This window comes from Schistocerca piceifrons, unplaced genomic scaffold (genome assembly GCF_021461385.2).
Source record: "Schistocerca piceifrons isolate TAMUIC-IGC-003096 unplaced genomic scaffold, iqSchPice1.1 HiC_scaffold_2246, whole genome shotgun sequence".
NCBI lineage: Eukaryota > Metazoa > Arthropoda > Insecta > Orthoptera > Acrididae > Schistocerca > Schistocerca piceifrons.
This window is the reverse complement of record NW_025728169.1, coordinates 464,434-492,321: the sequence shown is the minus strand read 5'-3', so window position 1 is coordinate 492,321 and position 27,888 is coordinate 464,434. Positions and strand designations below refer to the sequence as shown.

The window sequence follows — 27,888 nt, the reverse complement described above, 5'->3', positions numbered from 1 at the left end:
ATAATCGCACAGAAAACAAATCCAAAAATTCAGAACACAGTTAATCTAGGTCTTGATAAGGAACCAGATCTGACAAAAGATACATACTTTAATTTATAGAAAATTCAAAAGTAACAAAAGCATGGAACCCAAACAAATTTTTGGTGTCGGTATCATTAATAACCAAATACACATCTGCAGTCCGTTCAACCACATGAGCTGTGGTGGACAGAAACAGAGTGAGAATTGTAATATGCTGCTCGTTTGTAGCTTAGCACATGGCATTTGATGGTTGCTGACAGAGGGAGCTGATCTGTGTGCGAGTCTGAGAGCTGAGGAGTGGAACAGTTGATATGGTGTTCACTTTTGGAGATAACGGTTTCTTCAGTGCAAACACTTAAATAAAAAGTTCATTCTAACCTGTAGACAATAATGAAATGGAATGAATGTCAAGGTCCATTCATATTGAGGAAGGCTGGGTGTGACAAATTGAAGCCATGTAGTTTTTGTTGTCCCACAACTCTCACCATCCGGGGGGCAAGCAGCCTCCTCACGCCGCACAAAGTGAGAGGGATTTGTTGCAAGTGCCACACGGTTTCCTTGTCAGCATCATCATTGGGTTTATCCATCTCAGCTAGGCTTCTCAGCTTGAGCAGCAATGTCTTCATCATCTTGTGCCATGTGCAGAAATTGTTCACTGTAAATGATGGTGACATTGCCTGGTTCTTCGATTTGGTAAGCTAATGCATGGGGGACTTAGACAATGACCAGTATTAAAATGTTTTCTGAAGACAGATCTTCACTTCAAAGCGTTCTCTGATGAATATCCTTATTCAGCACTAGGCAGATGACCATATCATCAACTGCAAAGTCTGCGTTAGATTCTGTGGAGCTTTTAGGAACAAAGTGACACTTACGGCCCTCAAACCCTTCAGCTCTGCTACCTAATCCTGATAAGACTGATGTGACTGCCTGCGTTACTGGTAAAACTCTACACAAGTGACACTGATTTGAATGTGCTCGTGGCTATAAGGTGATGACAAACTACACGTTTCATCAAAAGTGTGAGGCCAGTTCATTTAAAGCACAACTACTGTTGGACACATGGCAGGAATCCCCAACAAACCCTTAAGTTTGTGTTTCAATTATCCTGAATGCAATGAGGTGTTGGTGTAGCCAGTTTTTATGTTTCACTTCTTCAGCAGAGTCGTCGTATGACATAAACCATCGTGGGTAGCACCTGTGATGGTGGAACCTGAACCATCAACGTAGCCACTAGTTTTTCCGAGGTGGCTATAGTAAATTGCTGGTGCCAGACAAGTGGTAGAGGTACCACATTTGTAGGTAAGATACAAGAAGAAAGTTACACAAACTGAGTGTTTGAAAGTTGTACTTGGTTACACTTGTTTTCTAACTCTGGACTCAATAAAACGTGTGGCTGTTAGAAATGGTCTAGTTAGTGAGTAAGGACGTGTCAGCATAAGTATGAGGTAGGTAGCTACATCAGAAACATTTGCCTGCCAAGGACAGCTCTGTTTCAGCTGCAGGCAATAGAGGTGCAGGATTGAGATCAGTGGCTTCTGTTCGGGACACAAAGCAAGTGAACAGTGCACTACTCTAATGAGCAATAGTGGTGGTGGAGGTGCAGCAGTGTAAGGGTTTCTACAGACTTCATATATGATTTCATTTCGTATGATACAGAATCTGGTTTCACCACACGATCTGTGTTCTCATGTATTTCTGTTCCTGCTCAGAAATCAGTGTTTGGACTGCAAGATTTAAATGCATTGTACGTAAATTGCTCATATTGGCACTGTTCTCTTTTGCACTGGATTTTCATATTTTCTCATTTGTAAGGGAAAATTCCATATTAGCTAGTTTTGATGGAATATATGTGCATCTTCAGTATATTTCCTCAGAGTGGATATGGAAATCTGCTTTTGAATTTCTTTACTTCTTGACATTGAGTATGCTTTGCAATCTTATTGGCTAAAGGAAATAATACATTCTATTAATAAATAGTTCCCAAAACTTTAAGTCAAAACCTAATTTGAAAGAATTGTTGTTGTCGTTGTTTTTTGTTGTTGTTGTCGTTGTTTTTTGTGTTGTTGTTGTCGTTGTTTTTTGTGTTGTTGTCGTCGTTGCTTTTTGTTGTTGTCGTCGTCGTTGCTTTTTGTTGTTGTTGTCGTCGTCGTTGCTTTTTGTTGTTGTTGTCGTCGTCGTTGCTTTTTGTTGTTGTTGTCGTTGTTTTTTGTTGTTGTTGTCGTTGTTTTTTGTTGTTGTTGTCGTTGTTTTTTGTTGTTGTTGTCGTTGTTTTTTGTTGTTGTTGTCGTTGTTTTTTGTTGTTGTTGTTGTCGTTGTTTTTTGTTGTTGTTGTTGTCGTTGTTTTTTGTTGTTGTTGTTGTCGTTGTTTTTTGTTGTTGTTGTTGTCGTTGTTTTTTGTTGTTGTTGTTGTCGTTGTTTTTTGTTGTTGTTGTTGTCGTTGTTTTTTGTTGTTGTTGTTGTCGTTGTTTTTTGTTGTTGTTGTTGTCGTTGTTTGTTGTTGTTGTTGTTGTCGTTGTTTGTTGTTGTTGTTGTTGTCGTTGTTTGTTGTTGTTGTTGTTGTCGTTGTTTTTTGTTGTTGTTGTTGTCGTTGTTTTTTGTTGTTGTTGTTGTTGTCGTCTTCGTTGTTGTTGTTGTTGTTGTTGTTGTTGTTGTTGTTGTTGTTGTTGTCTTCGTTGTTGTTGTTGTTGTCTTCGTTGTTGTTGTCTTCGTTGTTGTTGTTGTTGTTGTCTTCGTCGTTGTTTGTCGTCGTCGTCGTCGTCGTCGTCGTCGTTGTTGTTGTTGTTGTCGTCGTCGTCGTCGTCGTTGTTGTTGTTGTCGTCTTCGTCGTTGTTTTTTGTTGTCGTCGTCGTCGTTGTTTTTTGTTTTTTGTTGTTGTCGCCGTTGTCGCCGTTGTTGTTGTTGTTGTTGTTGTGCCCTACAGTCATGAGACTGGTTTGATGCAACTCTCCATGCTACTCTATCCTGTGCAATCTTCATCATCTCCCAGTACTTACTGCAACCTACATCCTTCTTAATCTGCTTAGTCTATTCATCTCTTTTTCTCGCTCTACGATTTTTACCCTCCATGCTGCCCTCCAGTACTAAATTGGTGATCCCTTGATGCCTCAGAACATGTCCTACCAACCAGTCCCTTCTTCTTGCCAAGTTGTGCCACAAACTCCTCTTCTCCCCAATTCTGTTCAATACCTCCTCATTAGTTATGTGACAACCCATGTAATCTTCAGCATTCTTATGTAGAGCCACATTTAGAAAGCTTCTATTCTCTTCTTGTCCAAATTATTTATCGTCCATGTTTCACTTTCATACATAGCTACACTCCATACAAATACTTTCTGAAATGACTGCCTGACACTTAAATCCATACTCAATGTTAACAAATTTCTGTTCTTCAGAAACACTTTACTTGCCGTTTCTAGTCTACATTTTATATCCTCTCTACTTTGACCATCATCAGTTATTTGTCTCCTCAAATATCAAAACTCCTTTACTACTTTAAGTGCCTCATTTCCTAATGTAATTCCCTCAGCATCACCCCACTTAATTCGACTACATTCCATTATCCTCGTTTTGCTTTTGTTGATGTTCATCTTACATCCTCCTTTCAAGACACTGTCCATTCCGTTCAACTGTTCTTCCAAGTCCTTTGCTGTCTCTGACAGAATTACAATGTCATCGGCGAACCTCAAAGTTTTTATTTCTTCTCCATGAATTTTAATACCTACTCCGAATTTTACTCCTGAGTGATATGATTTCCAATCTATTTTTTAAGTGTTCATTTGTTAATGGAAATGCTAAATTCTTCAGAAAATTGCATCAAATTTTTACGGTTCCTTTTGGTTTTGAAAGTGAATCCAAAATTTGGCAATTTATCCCAGATATGTTTAGCTTACTATAAAATAACACCATAGGCCAACTTTTTCTGATTTTGGAAACAGAATAACCTGTAATCATTTTATCTACAGTATCCACTCCTCCTTCAGTGTGAATGTAAAAAAATAATTGGCTTCCCTGTTTTGGGGTTGATATCATCCATGTCATGCATTGTAGATAGGAGTATCAGCAAACAGTTACTTCTTTGTTGGGTACAAAAAATGAATTCATTAGCTTGGAAGCAACATTTTGAACCTCCACATGTTGGTCTCTTAGATGCAAAATTCAAGAGGTATCTCCCTTTCCTTCTTGTGAGGAGTGCGTAGAATGGTCAATTTTTTCTCCAAAATGTCCTCCACTACTGGCAGTTTGTGTGACAATTGTCAATGATGACATATCTGTGTGTATCTTTGATGTCACTGACAAGCCTTCCTACAATTATTGCTGGGCTGTTTGTTACTAGAAATGGTCCATCTAGCTGCTTTCCTACATATACTTCAATATTACTGGTATAAAACCTTTTTGTCACTCATGGCACATATTTTAATTGAATATTTTGTGTGATGTATATATAGGGTCCAGGAGTAGCAGCCTGTAAACAGTCAACATTTCATGGACTGTAACATAATCAGCAGGATTATAGAATCACTTCAGGTTGACTGCAAAGAAATGTGGACATTTTCTGACAGCAGTTATGCTGTCAAGTTTTTTCCTTTCATTTGAAGTGGAAATGTCAGCAAATCTCATACAATGTATTACAAGCAGAAATCTCTCGTAGCCCATTATGGCATTCAGGATATTCATATGTGTACTGCCTGACTCCAGAAATTCTTTTACATTTACGTGCTGACCTTTCTCTATACTTGTCAAATGCAAAATGCCAAATATTGGCATAATTTCATGACTATCCATGGCTATACAATCTCTTGTACATTTTTATTTTTTTTCAAGGTTGTCAGTATATTTGGTAGTAAGGGATACTATCATATCTGCAATATTAGTGCCAAAAAGCTTGAAAAACACAATTTCATTAGAGAAATCTTTTTAATAGCTTGTGAGACTGGGTGGTAAAAAAAAAAATTCTCTCACCAGAACAGGTGCATTTTCAGAGAAGTATCTGTTCCGGGTATTAGTTATTAAGAACCAAATACGGGGTAATGAAACTGTCATTCAACTTTAGTATTTAAAATGTCTACAGCCTTTTACCTGTACTGTTTGGCTGATCCGTGTGGAGGAGATGTGATAATGTAGCCTTGTTCTCCTTATTATTTGAGGTCATAGTGTCAATGGAGTTATTGGCTCTGAACAATGATAATTTATGTTAAACTTTGTACCCCTCCATAATTCTGGAGGGTTGCCGTTTGGTATCTTGCAGAAGTGAAGGTACGGAAAGCCACCTAAGATACACATCATAGATATGACACACAGACCATTAGGACTTGACAACTCTGTCAAATATGCATAAGTTCAGATCTCACTGGTTGCAAGTTTGCACATACCATATTGTGTTGAATGAACTGGTACTGCATAGGATGAAAAAATAAGACTTACTGGCAGTGCATTATCAAATATGCTTGTAGAAGTGTTAGATTGGGTCAGGTGGCAGCATATGATTTTTTTCTAGTGGAAATTACTTTGTTATATGATCGCTTCTCATTAAACTTCAGTAATAAACCCATTGTAATTTCCACTGTGTTAGTGTGCATATGAAAGGTTTCCAATGTCTGGAGAGAGGGGTCATGATAGAGACCAGGCAGTATCAGTACTTGATATCGTCTGCTTGGGATAAGCCAAGAATCCTGGCATTCATGCAAGGTTCATAATCGAGACAATTCACGTGCTTGAAAAACAAGAGAGAAATTATTCCAGAAAACGTAAGTGTTGATTGGCAATCCCTCAGTACAAGTATGGAGACCCTAGTTTCCACCACTTGTATGTGAAGTGGACCATCTCCTCTCCACTACTGTGGCCAATATAATAAGAGATCCAGAGTTGTGGCAATCTGCTGGAGCAATGTAGAAGTAGAGGCTGGCTATGAATGACAAGGTTTTGGGGCCCCAATGGTCAGATAGAAAACTTGCCCTGAATAAAAAATATGGGTTTTTGAGGGATAGTGGCAGCACACTAATTCTCCTTATCCGTAGTTCGCCAACCAATCCACTCATACCACATGCATTGTGCATTGTGGCTTTGTACTTCCCTGGTGTCTTGGGCTAGCAACTTTGTATCGTTTCTCTACTCCTCTCCTATTGTGTAGGTGGTGACAATCTGGCCATTAAATTAACTCCAAGTTTTGTAGCAACGAATGCTGAAGGTCACTGCACTTCGTATTACGACTAGCAACAACCATGTTCTATGTCACCTGGCACTACCCTGAGGCATCTCATGAGTGGGGAGTGATGTTGCAGCACTGTTCCCCTTTCTCATCAGATTCTAACCTGTGTAAACAAACTAAATTGCAGTTAGCATAGGCAGCAGGCTTGATACTTGCCCATAATAAGACATTTTGTGTGTTTGTGGGCGGTAAGTGGGTGGGTGTCTGGGCAGCCATCTTCTAAAGTGACACTGTTCAGCAGCATTTAGGCAGTGGATGCTGTTGCCATTTAATTTTCTGAACTGAAGATTCTACCCTGGGTCAGTTAGTGCCTGCTATTTGGAGGCAATACTATCTACCTCTGGTATTCTAAATACTGTCACTCTGCCTCCTATCTGCTTTGTGTCTGATTTCCTATCCTCTAGTTCCAAAGCTGACTTCCAACAGCCTTCAGCTTAACAATGTACCAGTCAATATGATCTCAATATATGACATACAGTAATTTTTACAGTATTCTCCTGAATTGTAATATAGATTCCAAATCTGTTGCATAGAGGTGAACCTTTATGTGCTGAACTACAGAATCCCGAAAGATAAAGTATGTCATTAATGACTCCAGTAGAGTAACCCTTAGTGTGTTTGCATAGAATGTACTTCAAGGACTGGACTATTCATCATGAAAATAGGCATGATTTCATCATTACATCCTGCCTTGCTCAACCAGTTAGACTAAAGTTTTACCTCAGTAATGCAGTTTATTAATGTTAGGCCACTCTTTCGATTAGTTATGAAGAACATGGTACAGAAATTTCTTAATTTCAGTCCATTACATAGCACAATACCTTTATCTGTGAAATAGCTCTGCAACAACTTTCACAGATGTGACATTGAACAAAAAGCCTCTGGTCTTGGTTAAAAAACTGTTGTATTTGTATCAACACATACCTGAATATTTTTTACACCCATATTTTATGTCACAGCTACAAAAATTTTTGCACATTCTTTGACAGCCTTGATTGAAGTCAGAATGAAGCTGCTAGTCATACCTGTATGGTAATTGCAATTATCTGTGGTTCCTTATACAGTGTGTGAAGCGTGGCAATCTGAACACTGGAGTGGGGTAACGCAGTGCTAGTGATGCTCAGAAGTATGATGCAGTGTTGCTTTGGACATGCATTCCTGTCCGAAGGAACACTGGACGGTACTTCTTAACAACACAGAGCATCTCTCTCCCCTGACACCAGGTAAGTGACATTTGAATCAAAATGTGCATTTCAATCACAATATTTCACCCTTACAGGAGTGTACCTAGTGAATGTAAGAGTGAGAGTTGAAGACACATGGTTGACAATAAGTGGAAGTCAGAGTTTGCCCATGAATTGTGCTTCGATACCATAATGGTAAGACTACCTTGTGCAATAAGGAGAAATCTGGCTGAGAGTCCTGGCCCGGCAGAAATTTTCATGATTGTCATTCCATTATACAACTGATGGCTGTTCATATTTGAAACAGTGAAAACATTTCATGAACATCACAGTGCCAGCCTACTGGTATGCCCTCCAGTGGTAAATGCGAGAAATCTATGAGTGTCCCAGGTTGGCATTTAATTTTGGATGGATTTGTAAAGTGTTGCACTGCATGGCAAAGGAATTTGATGCCTCCGCCAATATGTTGCATCCTTTTAGTGCCGGTTCTTTCTCTACCTCCCTTTCTCATGACGTTGGAATCACAAAATATAAACAAGTTACAGTCTGGCTGAATCTGAAGAACTTTCAACCTGATGACATTCCGATCTCACCTGTACCCCCTTCAAAGAATCCTAGTTCAGTTCATGATCTAGATGGAGTCAGAAACATCAGTCAATCTGTTCCGATATCTTTTCCCAAAACACAGTTTTCAAACCATTTTCTTGTTGTGGGCTTCAGTGCAAATACGGGTTTGATGCAGCTGCTCTTAATAAAACACAAATTCCATTTACACTCAGCTCTGTTTTTGCACCACTGAAATTCAATACTGCTTGGTGTTAATATTAAAGATCTTCTCCTACAACTGTGTGTGTGTGACAGCTTATGTCCTCGGTACGTCTGGACCAACCTAATTTGCACTGAATTTTTCTCCTTCCCACAATTCAAACGTAAATTATTTTTTGTGATTGAAATAGTGAGGTTTCTCATCTTGACACATGATATTGCTGATAACCAGAACACCACTTCATGCAAAACAGCAAGACCTCACCTAAAGAAATAATAAAAGGGTGAATGACTTTGCGGGTTCTGTACAAAGTCAGATTAAAGAAAGATTCAGAAGCATGCTGCAAGATGTTTCACCCATAGGTTTGAACAACATATGAGTATTATAGAGATTGGGAAATTAAATGACTCCCTGGAAGAAAGGGAACTTTCTTTTTTAGGAGCACTGTTAAAAAAATTTAGAGAACCACTATTTGAAGCTGACTGCACAACGATCCTACTGTTGGCAACATACATATCACGTAAGATAGAGAGAAATTAGGGCTTGAATGGAGCAATTCAGATAATTGTTTTCCCCTCGCTCTGTTTCCCAGTTGAACAGAAATAGTTATGACTACTAGAGTTATGGGATACTTTCAACCATGCACTACACCGTGGCTTGCCAAGTATGTATGTAGGTGTAGATGTATACAAAATGAAACAACATGTATCAGATACCATCCCCATATATCATCATGATGTAAAAAGTGATTTGCTACAAAGTCTGCTCTGTTTAACCCGTCTAGTGGCTAATAGTGCTTCCTCTGGATTACAGGGTCCTGGATTCGATTCCTGGGCCGGTTGGGTATTTTCTCCACATGTGGACTGTGTTTGTATAGTTTTCATCATCATTCATGAAAGTGGTGAGATTGGATAGAGTAAATTTAATGATTTGTACAGGCACTGATAACTGCCCAGTTGAGCACAACACAAATCATCATCATCATCATGTGTTCTACCCTGACTGTTGACTCAACTATCACCTGTGTCATCATCTTTGTAATTGTTGTCATTGGTGGTGTTGCTTTTGTTGTTATGAGGTACTGTCTCCCACAGGATTATTTCCTCATCCTGCAGATCCAATCTCGACAATTTTTTTTCTACTCATAGCCATTTCTACTGAACCTACTGCCATAATTGTTGTCATTGTGCATTTTCGGCATCTGAGGCTAATGATCTCTGAATCGTACTCATTTAGAAATCTTCGTCTTTGATTTCCAGTTACTTGGTCTGCATGGCTGTGGCAACACCTCTAGCTTCCATCAGTGACGGAAGAATCACGATCAAAAATTCAAGTTGTAATACTCCAGTTTTTGTAGAAACCTTTGAAATGCTTAAATATTATCTTTGCAATAGCTTGCTTGTATAATGTGCCTTAACTGTAGGTGAGACATTCAAAAATTTACTTACAAGGTACATGCACCGACATACAAATTTCTGCCCATGAGCCTAAGATGCGTGAGCGTATTTTGAAAATTGCTCTTGTTACACATTAACAGCCTTTGTGAAGTGTCAAACTACCTTTGTGTGCAGCCCATAAATGAGCAGCAGCAGGCTGACAATGTGATAGCAGTGCAGCAGAAAGTGACAAATGTAAGCTGTCCTAATTTTAATCTGACCATAATTGAGATATCTTGTCACAAAACAGTTTCCAGATTTTGTCCATGTTGTCTTTAGTCGAAAGTATGGTTTGATGCAGCTTTCTTTAACAACACACAGATACCGTTTACTGTGAGCTTTATTTTTGAACTGCTGAAATTGATTAGGGCTTCTTGTTCACTTAAATAATCTACCCTTAAAATTGTGTGTTGGGTAAGGAGTGCAATAGTGAGAGAAGTTGCTGCTAACTTAGGTCATTGCCACATGTAGTTCAAAGTAATTCACATTCAACCTTTCCTCCTCCCTCACAATTGTTCCCTTAAATTTCATTATTGGTTGTAATTGATTTGGCCAGATGCCATCTTTCTTGCACCTACCATATGCAATATCACTAAAAGAGCGAAACCAGTTATTCATAACCCTGCCCTCTGTCCTCACTGTTGTCAATTACCACTTGGCTTGTCACTGTTGGGAGAGATTTTCTCTCGAATGATTATTTCCTGGGGTCATGAATGTAACCTTAACAATCTCAACATTATATGCCACTGATCTCTGCTAGTAATGGCTGTTTTTGCTGAACTTAACTGACATAATTGTTTTTATTCCTTTGTGGGGGTACAAGAGCCAATGCGTGTGGCAGTTGGATGGTATATAAATATCATAACCGAGTGAAATTCAGTTATTTGGTCTGTATGGCTGAAGCAAGACATTTGAGTGCCCTCCATAGCTACTTGACGTTGTCAGGAAACAAATTTGACAAATTCTGGTGCAATGGTTTTCTGATATCATGTGTCTTAGACTTACAAGTAAGTTAGACAAATATGTGATAACCAGTTGTGCAGGACTACATGGATTGTCAGAAACTATTATTTCTTTGGAACCATGTATCTGAGGAAATGGGCAAGACTTCTAAAAAGTCAGATTGTTGAAAATTTGAGTGTGATGTTGTTTGGCATCAGCTTACACTGGTTGTAATCAGTAGGTCGAAAGTAACACATGACAGGACATCTACGGAAGAGGCCACATGCTGATACACAATTCCACTTCTAAGGAGCTGCACATCAACCTTAATATTGTGACAGTTAGGGCACAAGAGAGCCATTGAAGTCTTTTACCTGCAAGTTTTTTGTGATCTATCGAATTGTACGACGAATATTTTGCCTCTGAAAATGATCGTACTCAGAGGAGCTCGTCGTAATGTTGGGAGTTGTGTTGTTCATTACGGCACCCATCATTGCTTGCTACCACTGTACTATCCTCTGTTGATGACCAAAATTGTGTTCCACCTCCATCAATTGAACTAGAAGAATGTTGATTAAATTGGGTTCTGAGTCTGATGGCATGGGGGGATCTGGCACCCCTGGCATCATCATGGGGTAGAATTCTCCTGAGGTCACTACTTTTACTACTCTTTAATTACTTTAAAGTACTGGAGCATTAGAGGACTTACCTGCTGCAGCAGTAGGATCTGACAAGGAACCAGCAGCTGTGGGACCTGTCGTCCATATCTCATTCATCTGTTGGCATTTGTCAGGTTACTGTGCAACCTAATGCTTTTGTTCATAGTAACAAAATTGTAAAGCGAAAATAACCAAATGAAACTACAGTAGTGTGTGTGTTCTCCAGTGGTTTTATAGTAACAACCTACATACTGAGACTCTATAAGTGCTGTTGGTTTTTGGGGAATACTGAGTGGGCTGTGGCATGAATCGGAGTTCAGATTGAGGAGTGAAGCATGCAGGATAATTGGTGAGGTTATGCAAAACCACTTTGCCATCTTATTAACAATAGTGGTTAGCACATCTGCCTAATGAGCAGGGGGCTTGGGTTCAAATCCTGCCTTTCACAATTAATTTTCATTGTTTTGAGTCTCCATGTATGTATCATTGGTGTTTGAGGCCGCTGGAACTATATAGTTCTACTCAAGTAAATTATGTTGCTTTAGTGTTTTCACTACTAACGTAGGTGTCTGGTTGCATAACCTTCCATTGTGCCCTAAAGAAATATGAGAATCACAAGGGAAAGTCAATGACTATATTGCAAAACACCAATAAATGTCGAATATTAAACCGGATGATATGGTAACAGTGGGAATTAGTGAAGTTTGGTGACAGGAGGAACAAGACTTTTGGTCAGGTGAATCAACAGTTATAAATACAAAATCAAATAGGGGTAATGCAGGAGTAGGTTTAATAATGAATAAAAAAAATAGGAGTGTGGGTAAGCTACTACTAACAGCATAGTGAACGCATTATTGTGGCCAAGATAGATACCAAGCCCATGCCTACCACAGTAGTACAAGTTTATATGCTAACAAGCTCTGCATATGATGAAGAAATTGAAGAAATGTATGATGAGATAAAAGAAATTATTCAGGTTGTGAATGGAGACGAAAATTTAATAGTCGTGTGTGACTGGAATTTGAGTGTAGGAAAAGGGAGAGAAGGAAACATAGTAGGTGAATATGAACTGGGGGTAAGAAATGAAAAAGGAAGTCGTCTTCTAGAATTTTGCACAGAGCATAACTTAATTATAGCTAACACTTGGTTCAAGAATCATGAAAGAAGGTTGTATACATGGAAGAATCCTGGAGATACTAGAAGGTATCAGAAAGATTATATAATGGTAACACAGAGATTTAGGAACCGGGTTTTAAGTTGTAAGACATTTCCAGGGCAGATGTGGACTCTGACCACAATCTATTTGTTATGAACTGTAGATTAAAACTGAAGAAACTGCAAAAAGTTGGGAATTTAAGGAGATGGGACCTGGATAAACTGACTAAACCAGAGGTTGTACGGGGTTTCATGGAGAGCATAAGGGAACAATTGACAGGAATTGGGGAAAGAAATACAATAGAAGAAGAATGGGTAGCTTTGAGGGATGATATAGTGAAGGCAGCAGAGGATTAAGTTGGTAAAAACACGAGGGTTAGTAGAAATCCTTAGGTAACAGAAGATATATTGGATTTAATTGATGAAAGGAGAAAATATAAAAATGCAGTAAATGAAGCAGGCAAAAAGGAATACAAACGACTCAAAAATGAGATCGAAAGGAAGTGCAAAATGGCTAAGCATGGATGGCTAGGGCACAAATGTAAGGATGTGGAGGCTTATCTCACTAGGGTCCACATAGATACTGCCTACAGGAAAATTAGAGAGACCTTTGAAGAAAAGAGAGCCACTTGTATGAATATCAAGAGCTCAGATGGAAACCGTTCTAAGCAAAGAAGGGAAAGCAGAAGGGTGGAAGGAGTATATAGAGGGTCTATACAAGGGCTATGTACTCGAGCACAATATTATGGAAATGGAAGAGGATGTAGATGAAGATGAAATGGGAGATATGATACTGCGTGAAGAGTTTGACAGAGCAGTGAAAGACCTGAGTTGAAACAAGGCCCCGGGAGTAGACAACATTCCAATAGAACTACTGACGGCCTTGGGAGAGCCAGTCCTGACAAACCTCTACCATCTGGTGAGTAAGACGTATGAGACAGGCGAAATACCCTCAGACTTCAAGAAGAATATAATGATTCCAATCCCAAAGAAAGCAGGTGTTGACAGATGTGAAAATTACCAAGCTATCAGTATTTTGCAGCTGTGACTTAAAACTAACACGAATTCTTTACAGATGAATGGAAAAACTGGTAGAAGCCGACCTCGGGGAAGATCAGTTTGGATTCCATACAAATATAGAAACACGCGAGGCAATACTGATCTTACAACTTATCTTAGAAGAATGATTAAGGAAAGGCAAATCTACATTTCTAGCATTTGTAGACTTAGAGAAAGCTTTTGACAATGTTCACTGGAATACTCTTTCAAATTCTAAAGGTGGCAGGGGTAAAATACAGGGAGCGAAAGGCTGTTTACAATTTGTACAGAAACCAGATGGCAGTTATAAGAGTCGAGGGACGTGAAAGAGAAGCAGTGGTTGGCAAGTGAGTGAGAGAGAGTTGTAGCCTCTCCCCAATGTTATTCAGTCTGTATATTGAACAAGCAGTAAGGGAAACAAAAGAAAAAGTCGGAGTAGGTATTAAAATCCATGGAGAAGAAATAAAAACTTTGACAGAATTACAACGTCATCGACGAACTTCAGAGACAGCAAAGGACTTTATCCATTCCATTCAACTGCTCTTCTGTGTCTTGAAAGGAGGATATAAGATGAACATCAACAAAAGAAAAACGAGGATAATGGAATGTACTCGAGTTAACTTGGGTGATGCTGAGGGAGCTAAATTAGGAAATGAGACGCTTAAAGTAGTAAAGGAGTTTTGCTATTTGGGGAGCAAAATAACTGATGATGGTCGAAGTAGAGAGGATATAAAATGTAGACTGGCAATGGCAAGGAAAGCGTTTCTGAAGAAGAGAAATTTGTTAACATCGAGTATAGATTTAAGTGTGAGGAAGTCGTTTCTGAAAGTATTTGTATGGAGTGTAGCCATGTATGAAAGTGAAACATGGACAATAAATAGTTTGGACAAGAATAGAAGCTTTCGAAATGTGGTGCTACAGAAGAATACTGAAGATTAGACGGGTAGATCACATAACTAATGAGAAGGTATTGAATAGAATTGGGGAGAAGAGGAGTTTGTGGCACAACTTGACTAGAAGAATGGATCGGTTGGTAGGACATGTTCTGAGGCATCAAGGGATCACCAATTTAGTATTGGAGGGCAGCGTGGAGGGTAAAAATCGTAGGGGGAGACCAAGAGATGAATACACTAAGCAGATTCAGAAGGATGTAGGCTGCAGTAGGTACTGGGAGATGAAGAAGCGTGCACTGGATAGAGTAGCATGGAGAGCTGCATCAAATCAGTCTCAGGACTGAAGACCACAACAACAACAACCCATATACAGTACAGTGTTATTGTGATTACAGTACAAATATACTCGAGTCTTTTAAAACCACTTTACCACTTCCTTTCATCTCTTACCTGTTGTTGACATAAACATCAGTGATTCACTTCCCTGTACATCCTCTATATATTGCCTTGACACATGGTTTATTTCAGATATTACATCACTACTACTTACTTCATATCTAATGGGTGTTCTTCCAACCACTTCTTCCTTATTCTCTCTGAAATGTCTTCAGCAGGCTTATATTTCATCATTTCTCTTTTAGGACAGAGATTCATTATTGTACCTCCCCACATTTATAGCCAGCAACTCTAAACGGAAATGAAAAACCCCCTCAGTGGGCTCGCCACTCCTTGGTGGGTTTGTTTATGGCTAGCGTGGGGCCCCAGCCTTTGCCGCACTTCTTCCCTGCCGTTCTGTACGGCTATCCTCTTCCTGTTCTTCTTCCCCTCCATTGGGGAACACTTCTGGGGTATTACTAGGAACATTCTGCATTCTGTCGCTGACCTGTGAACACTCTTGACTTTATTTTAGGCTCCCTTTTCCTTTATTGGTTCCCTTCCCCCTTTCGTTCCTCCACTTCAGCATTTCAGAATCCTTTTTCTCTTCTTCTTCCCTGTGCACTTCTGAAGGCCGGCCCAAGTGTCTGACACACAAAAGGTGACTGGGTAATGCATAATGCCCAGCCCTGGGTCAACAGGTAGGGTTCGCAAGTACCCCCTGGAACAGGCCGAGGCCTGGGGAGGGTATTGCCTGAGCTGTAACCTTCCTGACTTGCAAATTGGTCCCTCCGTCAGTTGTTCGGTAGGTGTGACCTGAGATGTGAACAATCACCTAAGACAGGTGAGCCCCCTTGGGAATGGGCCCCCCAGTTGGAAGGAGCATGCACTTGGAAATGCTGGAAATCATCTGGGATTTCCTCAGGGTGAGTCAATCATCGTCTCCATCAACATCGACGAAATGTAAACTTATTGAGGCTACAGATCCACAGATCCGCAGACCCTTCCCACTGCACTGCGGTTCCTTGTCATATCATGTACTGAAGACAGTCGGTCCTTTGCCACAGTCAGTCCGTTTATTATTCAAAAAGGTGTTAATGCCATTGCTGGCCCTCTGAAATCCTGCTCTCATTTATGGAATAGCACTTTGCTTTTGGAGACTGCGTCTGATTCTCAAGCACAACAACTGATGGCTGCCTGGCTTCTCTGTTGCTACCCTCTTTGTGTCGAGGCACATAGAACTTTGAATTCTTCCCACAGTATCATTTACACCGGGCTGCTTTACGGTCTAACCGGGGCTGAAATATACTCTTACTTCTCTGATCACGGTGTCATTCGCATCCGTAGTGTAATGAAAGAGGTAGATTCCTCCGTGCTGACCACCCGCACTATTTTCCTCACCTTCGATAGGGTGATGCTGCCATCCAAGATTAAAGCAGGCTATGAAATTATCACAGTCCGGCCATATATTGCGAATCCGATACACTGCTACCAGTGTCACTGTTTAAACGTACTCGAACATCTTGTCAACACCGAGCCATATGCAAAACCTGTGGCAGGGACGCACACGAGGGCGAATGTCCGCCTCCTCCTCCTCGCCGTGTCAGCTGCAAAGGTGGCCGTGCCCCCTCCTCCGGGATTGTCCCATTTATCTACACGAGTGGGCTATTCAGGAGATATGGGTAAAGGAAAAAGTGCCTTACCCAGTAGTTCCCAAGTTACTGGCTAGTCGCAAACCCTGTGTTCTCCTGTCTGGCACCTATAGTTCCATTCTCGTTACCCCCTCACTCCATGAAGGACACGGTCAAGCATATGTGCAACCTCAATTTTGACTCTGATATTGTGAAGCCGATCAGTGTCAAGGTAGCATCGCCTTCCCCCCCCCTCCCACCCCCCCACCCCCCCCCCCCCCCGAAAACCCACTCAGTAACCTAACTGTTAAACTCTCAACTAAAGGGGCAAAGCTGCCCACTACTCAACTGGCAGGCAGAAAAGGTAAAGGACAGGAGGAGTACTCCCGAGAAGACTACCTTTGTCCCTCCAGCCAAACGACACCCGAGTCTTCCTCTGACCAGAAGGACTTGAAAAAGTGGACTAAGGTCAAACAGTCTTCTCCTTCACCCACTCGAAGGTCCTGCTCGACAGTGTGACCATGTGACCACGTAGCCTGGAATGCCTCTGTCTCTCCAGTGCACACCACTGACCGTTTTTCTGCATCGGACTCCACAGGCCGACCGCATGAGTGTGCCAATGCTTCTGTGGACCCCCCCGAGCAGGATCCTTCTGCTTCTGTGCCCTGTAGTAGTGACTCCACACTGGCTGTCCCTCGGCAGCCGCCGAGTTGACACCCCTACGTCCTTCGTCCCCGTGACTGTCCTCCGACGGAAAGTATGTGGCCTTCGGTCCACAGAGAGGATTTGTGGCTGCATCTGGCATCAGAGCATCCCCTTGTAATCTGCCTTTAGGAAACAAAATTTCGCCCTTGAGACTGCTTCGAGCTTCCGCATTACTTACCAATCCGTTTTGACCTTCCCCCCTGACATTGGCATCTCAACTCATCTCGTGGGGGTGTCGTGCTGCTCATATGGGATTCCTTTGCAGCCATCCTGACTTCCCATCTTCAAGCTGTTGCCATTCGCCTTTTCCTTCCTCACCTGACTTTCTCCCTCTGTACCATTTACGTACCTCTGTCCTTCGATGTCACCAGGGCAGACTTCCTTCAGCTTATTGGGCAGGTATGTCGCCCACTTGTGCTACTCAGTGGCATTAACGGGCATCACCCCTTTTGGGGTTCTCGCAAAACCCAGCGGAGAGGTGCCCTATTGGCTGATCTTCTTCATCAACTCGACCTCTGTCAATAAAATTCGTACATTGAGATGTACCACCCTACACTGGAAAACTGCATTTATTATAAACAGTTGTGTGCAAACGGTCGAGTTATCCGGGGTAGCAAAATAGCTAGCTGGATTCCATTCACTAGTTCCTTTAACAGTTCCACACCTTCCTCTGTCATGTGGGACAGCCTCTGATGGCTCTCTGGAACAAAGATACATTACCCCATTTCTGGTCTGACAGTAGGTGCCAGTGTCATCGGAGGTTCAGGCCATACCCTTACCTTCTCCAAATCGTGAGTGCTATAATGACGCATTCACTATTAGGGAGCTAGGTCGTGCTCTCAGTTCATCTCAGTCCTCCACCCCAGGGCCAGACTCTATCCACATTCATATGTTGCAGCACCTCTCTCTTGGGGGCAAGTGCTTTCTGCTTAACACATACAACCGCATCTGGGCCGAGGGCACATTTCCAGGGTGCTGTCATGAAGCCGGCGCCGTACCCGTACCTAAGCCCGGTAAGGACAGAAACCTTCCTTCTAGCTACCACCCCATCTCTCTTACCAGCTGCATTTGCAAGGTGATAGAACATATGATTTGTGCCCAGCTAGTGTGGAGTCTCGCCATTTACCCACAAATGCACAGTGTGGATTTCGTGTTTTCTTTAGGCATTTTTACAACACTGAGTTTTCGAGTTGTGTGAGTGTTGTGCCTTGTTAGACACCTTTATTCAGGAAAATGGTGTTCCTCAGGGTTCCGTCATGAGTGGCAACCTCTTTGCTATCGCCATTAACACTATAATAGCCTGCCTCCCACCGGGCATCTCCGACTCCCTTTCTGTCAATGATTTTGCGATCTTTTGCAGTTCTCTGTGGACCTGTCTAACTGAGCAGCATCTTCAGCGCTGTCTTGATAGTCTTCACTCCGGAAATACCACCAATGGCTTTCACTTTTCCACTGACAAAACCCATCTGTATTAATTTCTGGTGGCGCAAATGGTTTCCCCCACCATCTCTACATCTTGGGCCTGTTGCCCTTCCATTGATTAACACTAAGAATTTCTTGAGGCTCATGCACGTTAGGAAACACTCTTGGTCCTCCCTTGTCTCTTATCAGGCAGCCCTCTGTACACTGCCCCTCAATGTCCTCCGTGTCCTCAATGGTACTTCTTGGGTTACCAATCGAACCACCCTCCTCTGTTTATACCAGTCCCTTGTCCGTTCAAAACTTGGCTACAGGTGCTTTGTTCGTGCATCTGCATGCCCATTTCTTTTATGCTGTCTCCATACAATCGACCATCGTGGCATCCATGTTGCCACAGGTGCCTTTTACACCAACCCGGTTGAGAGTCTGTGTGCTGCTGAACTACTGCTGTCCTACCACCGTTACCTGCTCCTCAGCAGGTATGCATGCCATTTGTCTGCCATGCATAGCCACCCCCTCCTATGCCTCCTTCTTTGATGATACCTTTGATCTTCATTTGGGGCTCGTCCCTCTTCTGTTACCTCCTGGTGTTCGCTTTCGCCACTTGCTGCAGTGGCTTCACTTCATGCTACTTGAACTTTCCCAGTGGGTGTGAACCCTTCATCACCTTGGCTTCATGAAGTGGCCCATTAACTTTGGCCTACATTCGTTTCCTAAGGACACTACTCCAGCATCGGTCTATCGCCTTCAATGTCATGACCTTCGCAGGGAACTTAGCTATGGTACCTTTGTATACACTGATGGCTCTCAGAATGACCGTGGGGTCAGGTGTGCCTTCTGGCACCTGTGTCTTTTGATATTGGCTTCTGGCATCCTCTTCAGTATTTACAGCCGAGCTTTCTGCCTTGTATCAGACCATGGAGTACATCTGGTGACACAACTTCCAAATTCTTTCCTCTACTCAGAATCACTCAGCTCCCTCCAAAGTCTTTGTGCACTGTACACTGCTCATTCCATAGTGCGGTGGGTACAGGAAAACTGTCACTTGCTCACTCTTGGTGGAGCCAATGTCACTTTTCTGAGTGTCCCTGGTCATGTTGGTCTGCCAGGAAATGAGGCTGCATCCTGTGGGTCCAGGGTATTTGTGCCTTTCATACTTAGTGACTAAAAGGGATTTCACACATTTTAGCATTTATGTGATGGTCCCCTATAGGGTTTGACCTCCATTCTTCAAAATTTTTCTGAAGAGCAAGCCAATTCTGGAAGGGTGCCTTAAAAGGTGCATCGTGTCCATCGTGCATTGAGATCTTTAGCCAACTTTCTCATTGTTGGATTGCAGTCCTGCCCATTCTCCATTTATTGGGTGAGGACACCTTCCTGAGTGTGTTTTCCACCATGCACTATGCAATGTCAATTTCTGCATCAACAATGACCGTGGAGTTATTTGCGCCTGATATCCAGAACTGTAGCCAGTACCCTGTTAATTGTACCCCTTGACCACACAGGGATCACTCTGCTGATGCCTGCGCTGCTAACTCCCCACATGTGCCCCTGGGGCATTGTACTCCCAGCAATGGCCATCCTGCCAGGTAGCATTTGCTGCAGCTGGGTGGCGCCCATGGGGAGGGCCCCTGGTCAGAGTGGGTGGCATCATGGCGGATGATGCGCGATGAAGCATAGTCCAATGTCTCTTGCTGGTGGTCAAACACCAGCAGTCTCCAAGTGATAAAGAGCTCAATTCAGCACACAGAAGTACAACCCCAAATTGTTCCCCTCTATGGCCATGCCGTGGGAGAAACGTCAGACTAAGGATGGCAATGGATCTTATTTTCCCTGGTACCTTGTTTGTTCGAGAGCTGATGGGGAATCTTTCATGGTGATGGAGCTTCAGTTTTCTGTTGAGCATTTAGAGGACAAATTTGGCGAGCTGGAGGGCTTCTCCAAAACGAGATCTGTGTCGGTCTTCATCAAAACAGCATCCTCTGCCCAGTCACAGCAGTTACTCACTTGTGACAAGCTGGAGGATGTTTCTGCAACCATCACACCCCCTAAGAGCTTAAATATGGTTCAGGGTATCATATTTCGCAGAGACATTCTTTTGCAGTCCGATGAACAGCTGCGCGCCAATTTAGAGGTGCGAGGTGTACATTGTGTACATTTCATCTGGCGTATCAACTGGGGTCATAAGGGTAGTCAGCTTGCCTCCAGTGCCTTTATCTTGGCCTTTGTGGGTGATACATTGCTTGAGAAGGTCAAGGTCACGGTGATCGTGTCCCGGTGTGATGTAAAGCCCTATATGACTCCCCAATGTGGTGCTTTAAGTGCTGGAAGTTCGGCCATACGTCTTCCCGCCGTACTTCCAGCATCACATGCAGAGTCTGCGGACACCCATCACATCCCAATACTGAATGTGCCCTGCCTCCCATATGTGTCAGCTGTGGAGAGCATCATTCAACTTGCTCGCCTGACTGCAGGATTTTCCAGAAAGAATGGAAAATCATGGAGTAAAATACCCTGGACAAACTGATCAACACTGAGGCTAAGACAAAATTTGAACACCTGCATCCAGTGCGTATGGCATCGTCTTACACCGCCGCTACAACACTTATGGCACCATCAGCTCCGCCAACCCAGGTCACCTCTCAGAGATGGAAGACTACACCTACGCCCTTGATGGTGGGGGAATTTCCCTCCCTGTTGCTCCGGTATCATCAACTTTGGGAGCAACAACCCCACCCCCCAACCATCGGGGACGTACGTCTCCGCTTGTAAGCTGGAGAATCGCAAGTCTTCTTTGGCTTCTCTTGCTAGGAAAGTGTCCTTTGGGTCACTCCCTTCCCAGGTTTCTTCTAGTGGGTAAGATGACACCCACGAGTGGCTGAAGAGCCCAAAAGCAACTGATCATAGCGCTTCACACTCATTCTCAGTCGCAGAGACTGAGGCAGTTAAGTCCTCCCAGCCAGAGAAATCCAAGAAGCAGCGAGAGAAATCAAAAAAGAAAATCCCTAAGACCAAGGACATTGCTACCTACAAGCTCTGCAGCTGAATATGGAATGGAGATTTTGGTGTCCGCTGAGGACACCCTCACACACAATGGATATAGACTGCTCAGGCAATAAATCGATGGCAGCAGGGGACTCTGGGAAGGCATGGAACATTCAATGAGGCAGTTTACGCCTCACTCTCATGATGACGTCATCCTCCAGTGGAATTGCGGCGGTTTTTTCCACCGCCTGGTTGAGCTACAGCAACTGTTAAGCTTTACACCTGCTATCTGCATTGCCCTCCAGGAAACCCCATTCCCAGCAGTGTGGACCCCTGCCCTCCGCGGCGTTACATTACATTAGAGGAACCGTAGTGACTATAATAGTATGTCTGGTGGAGTTTGCATTTGTCCTAAACTCGGTCTGTAGTGAACACTTGCCCTTTCAAATCCCTCTTGAAGCTGTGGCTGTCAGAATAAGGACGACACAGGAAATAACTGTCTGCAATGTATATCTTCCTCCAGATGGTGCACTACCCTTGAATGTATTAGCTGCAGTGATTGATCAACTCCCTGAAGATTTCCTATACTTCTGGGAGATTTTAATGCCCATAAGCCCATGTGGGGTGGTACCGTGCTTACTGGCCGAGGCAGAGATGTCGAAACTTTACTGTCGCAATTCGACCTCTGTCTCTAAAATACTGGGGCTGCCACACAGCTCAGTGTGGCTCATGGTAGTTACTCGGCCATTGATTTATCAATTTGCTGCCAGGACTTCTCCCATCTATCCACTGGAGAGCACATGACGATCTGCGTGGTAGTGGCACTTTCCCATTTTTCTATCACTGCCCCAGCATCAGGCACATGGATGCCTGCCCACATGGGCTTGGAACAAGGCGGACTGGGGAACTTTTACGTCTGCTGTCACTGCAGAATCTCCTCCACACGGCAACATCGATGTGATGGTTGAGCAGGTGACTAGCACAATTGTTGCTGCGGCTGAACACTCGATCTCTCGCTTTTTAGGGAGCCTGCAGTGTGAGGCAATCCCTTGGTGGTAGCCAGAAGTCGCTGAAGCAATTAAGGAGCGTCAGTGAGCTCTACAGTGGCATAAGCGGCACCCTTCCCTGGAGCACCTCACAGCCTTTAAACGTCTTCGTGTCCAAGTTTGCCAACTTACCAGATGACGGAAGCAGGAGTGTTGGGAGAGATACCTCTGCACCATTGGGTGCCACACGGAACCTTCCCAAGTCTGCGCAAGATGAAACGTCTTTTCGGGTACCAGGCCCCAACAGCTGTCCCTGGTGTTACCACAAATGGCGAGTTATGTACCGACACAAATGCGATTGCTGGGCGCTTTGCTGGGCGCTTTGCTGGGTGCTTTGCTGGGCGCTTTGCTGGGCGCTTTGCTGGGCGCTTTGCTGGGCGCTTTGCTGGGCGCTTTGCTGGGCGCTTTGCTGGGCGCTTTGCTGGGCGCTTTGCTGGGCGCTTTGCTGGGCGCTTTGCTGGGCGCTTTGCTGGGCGCTTTGCTGGGCGCTTTGCTGGGCGCTTTGCTGGGCGCTTTGCTGGGCGCTTTGCTGGGCGCTTTGCTGGGCGCTTTGCTGGGCGCTTTGCTGGGCGCTTTGCTGGGCGCTTTGCTGGGCGCTTTGCTGGGCGCTTTGCTGGGCGCTTTGCTGGGCGCTTTGCTGGGCGCTTTGCTGGGCGCTTTGCTGGGCGCTTTGCTGGGCGCTTTGCTGGGCGCTTTGCTGGGCGCTTTGCTGGGCGCTTTGCTGGGCGCTTTGCTGGGCGCTTTGCTGGGCGCTTTGCTGGGCGCTTTGCTGGGCGCTTTGCTGGGCGCTTTGCTGGGCGCTTTGCTGGGCGCTTTGCTGGGCGCTTTGCTGGGCGCTTTGCTGGGCGCTTTGCTGGGCGCTTTGCTGGGCGCTTTGCTGGGCGCTTTGCTGGGCGCTTTGCTGGGCGCTTTGCTGGGCGCTTTGCTGGGCGCTTTGCTGGGCGCTTTGCTGGGCGCTTTGCTGGGCGCTTTGCTGGGCGCTTTGCTGGGCGCGGTAGCATCCACAGCAAGATGATTAAACAGCTTTCATCTGACTACAAGCGACATATTCTCTTCAGCTTGAACAGGATCTGGTGCGACGGCGTCTTTCCATCGCAATGCAGGAGAGCTCCATCATTCCGGTGCTCAAACCCGGTATAAACCAGCTTGATGTGGATAGTTATCGGCCCATCAGCCTCACCAACGTTCTTTGTAAGCTGCTGGAATGTATGGTATGTCGACAGTTGGGTTGGGTACTGGTATCACATGGCTTGCTGGCTCCATGTCAGGGTGGCTTCCACCAAGGTCTCTCTACCACTGATGATCTTGTGTCCATAAAGTCTGATATCCGAACTGCCTTTTGCAGATGGCAACTCCTGATTGCCGTCTTTCTGACATACATAAAGATTACGACATGACTTGGCGACATCATATCCTTGCCACATTTTATGAGTGGGGTTTCCAGAGACTACTCCCGATTTTTATCCAAAACTTCCTGTCGCTCCGTACTTTCCGTGTCCAACTTGGTGAGTCCCAGAGTTCCATACATATCCAGGAGAATGGAGTCCCGCAGGGATCTGTATTGTCTCTCTATTTTTAGTGACCATTAATGGTCTAGACGCAGCTGTCAGCCCCTCCGTCTCACCTTCTCCGTATGCAGACGACTTCTGCATTTCATATTGCTGTTCCAGTACTATCGTTGCTGAGCAGCGCCTCCAGGGAACCATGCACAAGGTGCAGTCATGGGCTCTAGCCCACAGCTTCCAGTTTTCAGCTGCAATTTCTTGTGTCATGCACTTCTGTCAGCGTCGTACTTTTCATCCGGAACCCGCACTTTACCTTAATGATGATCCACTCACCCTACCAGCAGCTTAAGCAGAAGTGGTGGCAATAACTCAATGCCCTCCATTGCCTGAGTAACACCAATTGGGGTTCAGATTGCTGTACACTGCTACAGCTCTACAGAGCCCTTGTCCAATCCCTAATAGGCTATGGGGGTGTAGTTTATGGTTTGCAGTGCCTTCAGCATTGCATTTACTTAACCCTGTGCACCACTGTGGGGTTTGATTAGCGACAGGAGCTTTTAGGACCAGTCCGGTGAACAGCACACTGGTGGAGGCTGCTCGCCAGTCACGCAGCACACATTTGTAGTTCCTCTGAGCATCTGAACTGCTGTCTCCTTTTCCTGCCTATGGCAGCCCATCTCCCACATAGGCGACCCAGATCAGGGCTAATAACTGCAGTACGCGTGCGGTCCCTTCTCTCCGTACTGCAGTCCTTCCCTTTACCACCTCTACTTGCGGTCCCTTCAACATACGCCTCCACGGTGTACGCCTTGGCTGCAGCTTTGCCTGGACCTTTTGCACGGCCCTGAGGACTCAATTAACTCTGTGGCTCTCTGCTGTTACTTCCTATCGATTCTTGACGAGTTTTGAAGCCCTGAAGTGGTTTACACCAACAGCTCAATGGCTGATGGTCACGTAGGCTTCACTTATGTTCATGGAGGACATGTTGAGAAGCACTCCTTGCCAGTTGGCTGCAGTGTTTTCCCTGCAGAGCTGGCGGCCATATCTCATGCTCTCGAGTACATTCGCTCGTGCCCTGGTGAGTCATTTCTCATGTGTACTGACTGATTAGCCTACAAGCTATTGGCCAGTGCTACCCTGACCACCATCTTGTAGCGTCCATTCAGGAGTCTGTCAGTGCTGTGGAACAGTCCTACCATTCTATGGTGTATGTGTGAACCCCAGGACACGTCAGAATCCCCGGCAACGAACTTGCCGACAGGCTGGCCGAACGGGCGATGCAGAAGCAGCTTCCGGAGATAGGCATCTCCGAAGCTGACCTGCATTCTGTCTTACACCGCAGGGTTTTCTGGCTTTTGGAGATGGAATGTCATAACGGCACACATAAAAAACTGCGTGTCATTAAGGAGACTATGAATGTGTGGAAGTCTTCCGTGGAGGCCTCTCACAGGGAATCAGTTGTCCACTGCCGGCTCCACATTGGCCATACGTGGCTAACGCATGGTTGCCTATTCCATTGCAAGACCCACCTCAGTGTCACTGTGGCTCCCAAATGACAGTCATCCACCTCTTGCGGGACTGCCTACTTTTAGCCACTCTGCTGCAGACTTTTAACTTTCCCAGCACCCCGGCTTCAGTGTTGGGTGACAATGCCTCCGCAGCAGCTTTAGCTCTACGTTTTATCCAAGAGAGTGGGGTTTATACTACTATGTAGGTTTCAGTGCATGTCCTTTGTCCCTCTGTGTCCTCGACCCTAGTACTTTTATGGTAGAGGTTTTAATGTATTGCAGAGTGGCTGGCTTTCCCTTTTTATTCTCGTGGTTGGCCAGCCACTGTAATCTGCTTTCATGTTTTACTCCCTTCTGTTTCTAGTGTCACTGTGTTTTCTTGTCCTGTTTTGTTCCTTCTATTATTCATTGCTTGCCCTTTGTTCTTGTGGCTTTTCCTTTCTTTCCATTTGGTGTTACACGTTTCATCCATTTTACTCTCAAACTTGTGACATTGATTTATTACGACCAAGGGACCAATTACCTCATAGTTTGGTCCCTTCTCCCACCCCTAAACCAACCAAACAACCAAACTTGTATCTCAGCCCACGAGTACCTCTATTCTCTCGGATGATCTCTGACTTCCCACCTGTCAGGAGGTGGTGCCCATTTGGCATCGCCAATGGTCCTCCTTCACAGGAATAACCTTAGGCTTATTAAGCCTCTCCCAGCACCTTGGATGACCTCGTCTTGGGCTTCTCACTGGAAGGAGATTATTTTAACTTGGCTGCATTTTGGGCACTGCCTTTTTAGTCATTGTCATTTGCTCAGTGGTGCTGCCCCACCACTTTGTACACATTGCGCCCAAATTTTAACCGTCCACCACTTCCTGCTGGAATGCCCTTTTTTTTATCAATTGACATTCCAGCTTGGGTTTGTTAGTACGATTCAAACCATTGATTACACACTGCTTAGTTGCCATATGTGCCTCATTTCTGAAACAATATCTGGTGATTAACCAAATCAAATGATTTGGTTACATCAAAGAACAACCCAGAGGAGAATTCTCTGTGATTGAAAGAAAAGAAAATTTGGTCACAGGGAGCAAGAAGGGCTCATTAACAAATCTGTACTTGCAAAACCCATATTGATGTTTTGATAATAATTTTGCTTTATTCGGGAATTATAACACATAATTGCACATTACTTTTTCAGTTACATTTCTTACTGCTGTTAAGGGGTATATTGGTTAGTAATTATTTACAGCATGTTGATCACCATTTTTGAGAACCAGAATGACTCTTGAGATTTTGAAGAGTTCCAGAAAGCAGTCATTGCTTAATGAACTGTTTATTTCATCACAAAGGGATCCAGCAATTTCTGTGGCCAGTTTCTTATTAAATGGTCAGACAAACCATCAGTATCGCAAAAGCATGAGATATTTGTTACTCTGATAATTGTTATAACCTCTGCAGCTGGCGTTGGTGTTAAGAAGATTGGCCAGTCTGATTTTTTAGCAATTATTTCAGAAAGGTTTTTTTGTTGTTTGGTCATTCCTAAAGAAGGAATACTCACATTATTTGTGGCATGTGCATTAAAAAATTCACTTATTTCTTTATGATATGATATTCTTTCCCATTCTCACCTAGAAAATAAGGCAGTGGTTTGTTCTTGTAGTACCACTGACAACTTTCCACACAGCTTTATTCATGTTGATTGAATTTTTAATGTACTGATTGACTGAGAGCTTATCTGACTTGGATATCAGTTTCTGAAGAACTTTCTCATATTTTTTGAAATAATTAAGAAAACTGGGGTTTCTCTTACTTTTTCTTTCCTTTTACAGTCTTTGCTTAGTTGTGTATGAGCTGAATATTCATTGTGTTATCAACCCTTCATTTTCAGGTTCAGAGTGTCAACAAAATTCTTAGCCTTTTTATGAGTGTCTTCTTCCAGGTAAACATTTACCAAAGACTGTGTTTTAACAAATCCTTAAATAATTAACTATCAGGATCATAAATGCACCTCCAGTGAATTATTTTGAGTGAGGTGGACATGGAATTTACTTCATATTGTAGGTTTACATCCAACAGGAGGCCTTTGCCATCAGAGAGACCATTTGACGAGTTCTAAAGTTTTATTACTGGGGCAGAGTAGGGATTTACAGTGATAGTGTCAGTGGAAGAAGAGAAAGTTGATGTTAGTCTAGTAGGTTCTTTCGGAGTATTTTCCATTGAGAAAGTTGCTAGCTCTTTTCTTAAGTCACTGGCTTCACGTGAAACCACCGCTATTTTACATTAAAATAAAAGTACACAATAACTTATTACATTTCAAAAAGGAAAAAAGTAATTGCAGATTACAGATTTTGTAGAAAGTGAGCGATGTTTCCGTCTCGTGATCTGTAGCTGCAAGTAATGACTGTTTGCTGTTGTT

General features: G+C 43.6%; 1 protein-coding gene across 1 annotated transcript in view; it reads right to left on the bottom strand.

Annotated features, from left to right (window-relative positions):
• Positions 1-428: 428 nt before the first annotated feature.
• Positions 429-27,888, bottom strand: part of LOC124742238 (skin secretory protein xP2-like) — a 50,646-nt gene continuing 23,186 nt past the window's right edge. The window contains exons 2-3 of the mRNA XM_047248772.1: positions 22,766-23,443; positions 429-676 (exon numbers count right to left, since the gene is read on the bottom strand). Of these exons, the coding sequence (XP_047104728.1) occupies positions 429-676; positions 22,766-23,443 (926 nt within the window). The remainder of the gene's footprint in view (positions 677-22,765; positions 23,444-27,888) is intronic.